General features: G+C 37.0%; 2 protein-coding genes across 9 annotated transcripts; both read left to right on the forward strand.

Moving 5' to 3' along the window:
- The first annotated feature begins 318 nt into the window (after nucleotides 1–318).
- Nucleotides 319–6,478, forward strand: LOC104095721 (uncharacterized). Of its 8 annotated transcripts, none has more exons than XR_011411832.1 (10): nucleotides 319–360; nucleotides 1,142–2,306; nucleotides 2,482–3,500; nucleotides 3,587–3,751; nucleotides 4,199–4,270; nucleotides 4,351–4,481; nucleotides 4,987–5,104; nucleotides 5,200–5,269; nucleotides 5,362–5,661; nucleotides 6,187–6,278. XR_011411832.1 is itself a non-coding variant. In XM_070187971.1 (10 exons), exons 2-9 carry the CDS (start codon nucleotides 3,429–3,431, stop codon nucleotides 5,645–5,647), a joined length of 807 nt encoding a protein of 268 aa, XP_070044072.1. In that variant the 5' UTR covers nucleotides 491–2,306; nucleotides 2,482–3,428; the 3' UTR covers nucleotides 5,648–5,661; nucleotides 6,187–6,325. The 8 variants fall into 8 exon arrangements, 4 of the variants coding, with proteins under 4 accessions (XP_070044072.1, XP_070044073.1, XP_070044070.1 ...); XM_070187971.1 differs by lacking the exon at nucleotides 319–360 and having other exon boundaries at nucleotides 491–2,306; nucleotides 5,362–5,497; nucleotides 5,605–5,661; nucleotides 6,187–6,325; XR_011411833.1 differs by lacking the exon at nucleotides 319–360 and having other exon boundaries at nucleotides 492–2,306; nucleotides 2,482–2,613; nucleotides 3,329–3,500.
- Nucleotides 1,115–1,525, forward strand: LOC138902098 (uncharacterized). Its single transcript, XM_070189910.1, has one exon. It carries the CDS (start codon nucleotides 1,115–1,117, stop codon nucleotides 1,523–1,525), a length of 411 nt encoding a protein of 136 aa, XP_070046011.1.
- Nucleotides 6,479–8,660: the final 2,182 nt, after the last annotated feature.

Below are 8,660 nucleotides of genomic sequence, written 5' to 3' on the forward strand. Positions count from 1 at the left end.
ACACTCTTGACAGGTATCAAGTTTGTGGGAAGGGTTAAGATAGTCAACAAACTTAAGAGCAAGGGACTCTGGATCCTTGTGTTTCATCAAGTAGAACATTGACTCAGCCTCCGAACATTGATCGGAAATGAAGGTTTCAAACGGAACCCTAGAACCAGGCCTCAGAATCGCCTTCATCTGGGCATTTTGAAACTGAGTCAAATAGGTATCCATTACTGTATTGATTGAGAAATCTAGAGGGAGACTACTCTAAATGATGATTGGAAAAAATGAAGGCAGGCTAATGTTTCAATTGGTACCAAGTCAGCGCCTCGTCGAACTGAGCATTGCACCATTTTTGAAGGAGTTCCTGAAAATTCGGTATCTAGACTCTCACATACAGTATGAATATTCAAATCATTACTATTATATTATAGACCTTGAAGCCATCAAGTTACATTATGATATTCTTTTTTATGCTCTGACTTACTAATATTCAATATTCAGGATGAGCGACAATGTTTCATTCAGATTTTAAATCTCTTAAAAAAAATTCTTAAATTAATATAAATTTAGTTTTGTTAAAAAATACTCTTAATGTTGCCTAGCTTCATCATTCACGCCTTGAGATTTGAGGAGAAGTATTGTGTATGATTCTCTTATAACTTTACTAAAATATACCTAATTGTTGCCTAGCTTCATCATTCAATGAATGTGTGAATAATTAAGTAGTCTAAACAATTTATATTCATGTTCGACTTACCAATTTACCAACAAACAAAACAACATATTGGAGGCGCAGTAAACTTTCTAATCTTATCTTTGCAAATTAGAAACGAAATCATTTATATGACAAGCTTTAATGTAATGATATGTACCATGGACTTCAATAGTATATTGTGATATTGACCTTTGAGCCATCAAGTTGTATTATTGTATATTTTTTGTTAGCTGTGATTTTATATATTTAATATTCATGGGAGACAATGTCTCGTGATCACATTTCTATTCTCTTAAAAGTCTTCTAAGACTATCACAAAAAAAGTTTTTCTTAGGGAAGTAAGTCAATGGCACATTTCTCAGAACTCCATAGTAGTTTCCTTCTCTCTCTCTTTTCAAAATATACTATACAGTAATGGATAGCGAGTTGATTCAGTTCCAGATGGAGGCGATTCTGGGGCCTGATTCACAGCCATTTCAAACCTTTATTTCCAATCACTGGCCCAGCTCCGAGGAGAAACGACCCAAGGCTGAGTGGATGTTCAACATGATGAAGCAAAAGGATCCAGAGTCCATTGCTCTTAAGCTTGTTGACTATCTTGGCCCTTCCCACGACATTTATTACCGTGAAAGGTGTGCTGGACTCCTTCACAATCTAAGTGTCTCCGCTCAAGCCATCATCAAATCTATGATCGTTGATCGTATCTCCCTTGAAGAACCAGGATTCATCATCCAAGAGCTACTTATAACCGTTTGGACGCTGATTGATTCAGTTCCCGCAGATAAAACCTGGCCTGAATTATTGCCACCCCTGTACAGTCACTAATTCCAGTTTAGACCCGTACTTAAAAGGGGCAGCTTGCATAATATTTGCGATTCTATCTAAGGACATAGGCGAAACAACAGTACTTTGCGTAAAAGATTTGCACAAGCTATTCCTTAATACACTGAATGATGATACCCTCCACCTCTAAGTGAGGATCACTGCCGCAAGAGCTGTGATCACCTTCATTCAGAGCTTACCGAGTTCAAATGAAAAAGAGCGGTTTCAAGAACTATTGCCAGTTATGATGAGGGCTTTGACTGACACATTGAACAACAAGAGGAGGGAGGATGCAGCAGAGCAGGTGCTGCTATTTCATATAAAGTTGGCGAAGAATGAACCTAGGTTCTTGAGGAGGCAACTAGTGGATGTGGTGGGTACCATGTTTGACATAGCAGAGGATAAGAGTTTGGAAGAAAGGACAAGGCACTTGGCAATTGAGTTCGTATTAGCTTTGGTTGAGGCTAGGGAGAAGGCCCCTGGTATGATGAAGAAGCTGCCTCTGTTTACTACCACTTGTTTTGCAGTGTTGTTGAATTTGTTACTGGATATTAAGGACAAACCTAGCTGGCATAGTTTGGAGATCTGGTATGACCAGGCAGGGGTTACTGATAACTACATTTACGGTCGCGAGTGTTTAGGCCGGTTTTCTAAAGCATTAGGTGGCAAGACTATAGCTCCTATTGAACTAGAGCAGTTGGATGCTTACTTGGTAGTCCCTGAGTGGGAGAAACGGCACGCAGCTCTCATTGCACTTTCTCAGATAGCCGAAGGAAGCTCAAAGGTACAAATCTGATGTCTCATTCATGATTATGTTGCGATGATTTTGTAGCATTTAAGAGGTGTTTTTTCGCTAGCAAACTGCTGGGATAGATAAGATTGTTTGCCACTAGCCCCTATTAGTTCTAATTTAATTTTCTTCATCTATTATCTTGAGCCCATGGTTTCTTTGTTTGTAGGTGATGATGAAGTATTTGGAGTAAATAGTGTATATGGTTCTGCATGCTTTCCAAGATCCTCATCCTCGAGTCAGATAGGCCGCTATTAATGCAGTTGCGCAGTTCTCAATCGACTTCTGTCCACATTTACAAGTACAATACCATAACTTAGTATTGCCTGCATTAGCTGCAGCTATGGATGATTTTCAACATCCTCGAGTGCAGGTCTGACCTATGGCGATATGAACCCTTTATGCTGCACCTTAACAATGGGGTTACATAGCCCATAAAGTTGATGATCTATAAATTTGTATAGGTTTAATCTGTTTAAGCTTAAAAATTTTGTTGTTGCTATCCTTAGAGAGAAAAATTAATTAACTTTACATATTCTAGTATGTTTTATTGACAAGAGTGTGTGGCCTTACTTTTGGAGCCTTTGTGCAGAAAAAAAGGGCAGTCCGGTGCACTAAGCTCCTGCCACTATGCGCGGGGTCCGGGGAAGGGGCGGACCACATGGGTGTATTATATGCAGCCTTAATTGCACACTGCTTCAAATTTAAGTTTATGACTATATTTTGGTGTACATAAAGTCTCACCTTAAATGACTGTAAATATGACACTAGAGAGAAAATATTACTACACAGAGATATGTTAGGGGAGGTACCTTTAATAGAGTTTGACGAATTCATAGCGTAAAGATTTTGTCAGATGTGTCATTACTGACTTCATTTAGTTCATGATACTTTCTATGGCATTTTCATAGGCACATGCAGGTTTAGCTGTCTCGGATTTTTGTAAATCTAACAAGCCAGAAACTTTGGTACCCTACTTAGATAGAATATTCAACAAACAGCTTGTACTTCTACAGGTATGCAAATATAGAGGCCACCTTGTTACAAAAGGCAGATTACTGCTAACAAGTTTAAGAGATTGATGGTGTATTTTCCTACTCATTACTGTTGTTTGGAATGCGGAACGACAATGAAATGGTTCAAAGAGCAGCATTAAAGGCATTGTCGGGTATTGCTAATTTATCTAAGGTCTACTTGCATACATTTTTGACTCAGTTCTATATCTGCTTATGTTATGGATATTGATGGCTAAAATATCATATATACTTCAACAGGAGCAATTCCAAACGTACTATGATTTTGTAATGCCATATTTGAAAACTATCTGGGCAAATGCAAATGATAAATCTAATCACAAGCTTCAAGTCAGAGCCTTCGAGTGCATAAGCCTGGTTGCAATGGCTGTAGGCAAAGAGAAATTCAGAGATGACTTGGAGCAGGTCTTCTCCCAACTATGCCTAATACATCTTTTCGCATGTGCGTGTGATGCGCAAGATATATATTCATGTTATTGGAAAAACTTATATACACCCGGTGTTTATACCATACAACCATAATTTATCAATGGTTAATGATAACTTGAGGTGAAAATGAAGTGATAAAGTTGTCAATGGCACATGTCATGTATTCATTGATTTGGTGTAAACATCATCACGAGCGAGTATTTTTCTGCAGTGCCATTGCAGACGGATTACCATTTATCTTCAGCACTTGGGAGCAACGACTAATGACTCATATATCTTCTCCTCCTAGTTCCTCTTTTGTCCTACATTCTGCCTCTCTTTTGGCACTCTCGTTCTTCTCTTGGTGTCATGATTATGTGATCTTACCCATTCATTCATTTCTCAACATCAACTTTTTAAATCTTGCTTTTGGTGTCATTAAAGGTTACGGAAGTGCTGAAGTCATTTCAAAAATCACAAGTGAGAGAGTCTGATACTATTGTTTACATTCTACAGGTATGTGTTAATCCTTTGATTTTATGAGCTTAGAACTTCTTTTTATATTGGCCTCTCAGCATTTCTTAATTTCATCGCAGGCATGCAACCGAATTTGCCAGTGCATAGGGAAGGATTTTCTTCCTTACATGAGTACAGTCATGCCGTCTTTGGTTGAATGTGCTCAATTTGAGCCCAATAAGACTATATCGACTGATAAATTATATGATAGGTAAGCTTTTATCATTGAGGTTTGGCTTTGTCTTTATTTTTTAAATTCATTTGGATTTTTGCGAACAGCCTCTTAACTTATGAATAGCTGACAGAGAATCCAAAGGCCTTCTAGCCTTTGCCTATTGTTAAAAAGATGTTAGACTGATTGATGTCACATTTTGTTATATATTGATCCCTCATATCTGTCTTTAAATTTATAGCTCAAAATGGCTAACATGTCCTCTAACTCTGGCTGAATATTATCGACCTATATTGCTTTGATATCTACCAGACGTGGTGTCAATTAGTTTGCAACATCCCGTTGTCAAAATTTTCTCCAGATGTATAATCAACACACTTTTAGGAGCACAGTTTCTTTAGTTACTCTCCCAGTTAAATATAATTTCTCCGGAATCCATAGGATTTCTGGTTATTTCTTTTGCTCCACTGATCAGTACTAAGACAGCTAAGGAGATGTGGTTATTGGGGCTACCTAGGATCAACTTGAGTTTCACATTTTGCAGTATACACAAAGCCAAGTTTGGGAATGAAATGATATGCATCAAAAGAAGTGACGCCTCTGGTCTCCTTGGTAGATATGCTCATAATTTGAAGGAAGAATTCTACCCATGGATTTCCCAGGTAAGCAAGAATAATCACTTGCACGTTTACTTTTTCTCGTGTGTTGTTAAGTGGATTTACAACAGGTGATACTTATGGATTAAATCATGAAACAGGCTGCTTCAGTTTTAGTTCCACTTCTTAAATTCTATATAGACGATGATGTCAGGAACTATGCTAATTATGGTAAAACAAATTCATGATTTCATATGATTTTCTTCATTTTTATTTTAACTACTCCAACTTCTTATGAGATGTTATAATTTGTGGTGGTTAAGCAATGTCATTCCTGTTGCCTTCTGCTAAACTGGCGGTAGAGAAAGGGATCGCTCAAGGTGGAAACCAGTCATACTTCAAGCAGTTGTCTGGCGATATAATACTGGCTTTGCCGCTTTGGGGGACGATTTATATTCGGTTGCCTTCAACATATGCTTCTGGTTTTTTTTATCTTTGGGGAAAAGGATTGAGCTCCATTTGTCTGAATAATGAGAAAGTGACACTTTGATTGCTATCTCATGCAGGAGCCTGAGGCAAAAATATGTGCAAATATATTATGGGGATTGAATGAATGCCTATTGGTACGCCATGTTAAGATGGTTTTCTTTACTTTGATCCGAGTATGCAGTTTTTTTCCTATGATGGTGGTGTGGTGCTTTTGAGTTTCTTATGTCCATTTTGATGAGCGAGACACTTTTCCAAGCTCGTCCCCCAAATCCGACAAAGGGCAGTCCGGTGAACAAAGCATCCCGCATTCACGTAGGGTGAGGAAGATCCGCACCTCAAAGGATGTGATGTAGACAGTCTACCTTAATGCAAACATTAGGGACTGCTTTCACAGCTCGAACCCGGGACCTTTAGCTCATACAGAGACAATTTTACCGTTGCTTTAAGGCTCCCATAATTACGAAATTTCCCTTGACATGAATAGGCAAGACAGAAAACAGATTATTAACTATGTAGTAGATTGACTCCTTAATGAAACTTATTTCAGTAAATCACTGCTAAGCCAACTAATGAAATGCTTCATGATTATTGACAAAGCAAGAAGCAGCACTAGTTGTAGAAATCAAGTGAGTTTGAACTGCAATTTTCACTTCTTTCAGATTTGTGGACCACTTCTCAATGAAGATCAGGTTCATAGCATCATCGATGAGATAAAATACGTTCTTATGGAAAGTTCGCGCAGAAATGGAGAACTCACAAAGAGAGCAAAATTAGAAGACTTTGATGCTGAGGAGGCTGAATTGCTGACGGCAGTAAGAGAGCTAGAAGATGAAGTTTGCGGAAATGTATGTTTTATAAGAGAATGAAGTTCAGATATAACTCATAACACCATATTATCTTTAAACAATCCATTCACTTTAATTTATTCTCAACTCACTTATACTTGTTTTATCATGTTGGTAACATATTAATTACATTGATCCAAACATTTAAGGCTGCTTTCTTGCCTTTTCTTGATGAGCTTTCATCATATCTATTGGCTATGATGGTAAGTGTCACCTCACTATAACCAATATCATTCTAAACGCCAGGTTGTTTTTCATTTATATTTCTCATTGTACGTTTTCCCCTGCTTGAAGGGAAAGGATAAAACAATTTTCGGAGAGAAGTATATGCTTTCATGTTTTTGACATACTTGTGGTGTATTGCGGCGAAGCAGCTCTAAAGCAGGTCTACCTCTATGTTTTTCTTAAATAAGATCATAATTCTGATGAATGGGAGCCTTAAAGTTGCTGCCATGTGACCAGGAGGAAGCCGTGAAAACAGCTTCTTGCAGAAACACAGGGCAAAACTGCATACAATAGAACCTTGTGGTTCGGCCCTTCCATGAACCCGTACATAACGGGAGCTTAGTACACCGGGTTGCCTAATAGTCACTTTCTTTCCAAACTAGGTACTATAATATATAACTTCCTTTTCTTTTGGACTCAAGCGGCGACGAAAAGCCAATTGTTAGACAGTTTTGTGTATCTTGATCGTCGGGTCAGTTTTCAGTCATGTTACATTTTCCTTTCGATTCATCCAAACACCATTAACGTCATGTTCAGAATGCGCTTTATGGACTTGGGTTGTGTGCGGAACATGGTGGTTTTGTTTTCAAAACTTTTGTTGAAGGTATGATACTGTTGAATCTGATATTGAGATCATTCTCATCAGGGGGAAACGGACGAAGAGTGATATATTTTGTTGGTTTTTTAAAAGATGGGACAGCAAAATATTAAAATTGTTGATTGAAAAAGTCTCTCAGTAATTTTATTAAGCATAACAAGGCTTTAAATAGCCAATTAGGAACAAAAAATCTATATAATTTAAAATTCAAAAAACATATAATATCTCAACTAACATAAACAATCTAATAGAAATTTAAAATTGAAATTCATCCTAAAACTAAGCAACTTATTCTACTAAAAATGTTACAGTAGTGACTCAATGCAACAAAATTTCAACGCTCCTCCTTTGCTTCAGTTGCTGCAATTTAAAAAGTTGCTCCTCCTCAATTCTTGCTTCTGTTGTTTGTCCTTGAGGATTGTTTTGAGCATCGCTGAAATCGCGCACTTTTGTAGTGCAACTCTTTTTCTTCTTTTCTTCTTTCTTTTTCGTCTTACGGTTTTGTGCATAAAAAATACCTTTAATGACCTTGTCTTATCTGAAATCTCTTTTGAAAGTATTTGATTCTAGACAATGATAGGACCCGTAAGGATTGTTCTTCCATTACAACATTCAATAAATCATAGGTTTTAAGATATGATTTTATTTTCACTGAGCAAATCCGATAGTTTTCGCCAGTGAAAGTTTGTGGCGCATTCAAAGAGAGATTGTTGCTTACCATGTTTGAAAATGGGTTTAAAAATTGATATTGGTTAAAAATAATTTGAAAATTATTCTTTGGAAGAACTCACAGATCCCGTAAGACCAATAAAGCTCTTGATACCGCTGTTGGTATTTTAAAATATGGGACAACAAAATACTAAAAGTGTTGATTGAAAAAGTCTCTCAATAATTTTATTAAGCATAACAAGGCTTTAAATAGCCGATTAGGAACAAAAAATCTACATAATTTAAAATTCAAAAAACCTAAAATATCTCAACTAACTTAAACAATCTAATAGAAATTTAAAATTGAAATTCATCCTAAAACTAAGCAACTTATTATGCTAAAACAGTTACTGCAGTAACTTGAAAGCAACAAAATTTCTAACATATTTTCATATTTACTATATACTAAATCTCATGGTGTGATTCAGAGGCTCTTTCAAGGATAAATGTAGCGATAACACATCTACACGATCGTGAACCTGAGAACTTAAGTGCATATTATAATGCAGCTTTTGCACTTGGTAAGATCTGTCAGTTTCATCAGGAAAGTATCGACTCAGCACAGGTACGTCTTTCTGGGAATCCATGATGTTTTCTTCTTCATGCATTATATATATCTTTAGTTTGTATAAACTATAGTTATTCTAAATTATCAGGTTTACATTTTGGGCACTTCACTACTAACTTCAATTCATGCATCGGTAGTTTTTAACTCGCGATGTTGGTTGCTGGTTGCTCGTCAACCGAAGACGGTAGG

Source organism: Nicotiana tomentosiformis, chromosome 11 (assembly GCF_000390325.3).
Source record: "Nicotiana tomentosiformis chromosome 11, ASM39032v3, whole genome shotgun sequence".
Classification (NCBI taxonomy): Eukaryota; Viridiplantae; Streptophyta; class Magnoliopsida; order Solanales; family Solanaceae; genus Nicotiana; species Nicotiana tomentosiformis.

Bases quoted from the DNA above. Each gene is read 5' to 3' on its own strand.
- LOC138902098 (XM_070189910.1), top strand. From the start codon at position 1,115: ATGGATAGCGAGTTGATTCAGTTCCAGATGGAGGCGATTCTGGGGCCT.
- LOC104095721 (XM_070187969.1), top strand. From the start codon at position 3,429: ATGCGGAACGACAATGAAATGGTTCAAAGAGCAGCATTAAAGGCATTG. The intron at 4,271-4,350 runs GTATGTGTTAAT...ATTTCATCGCAG, and splicing joins CTATTGTTTACATTCTACAG to GCATGCAACCGAATTTGCCA. The intron at 4,482-4,986 runs GTAAGCTTTTAT...CACATTTTGCAG, and splicing joins ACTGATAAATTATATGATAG to TATACACAAAGCCAAGTTTG.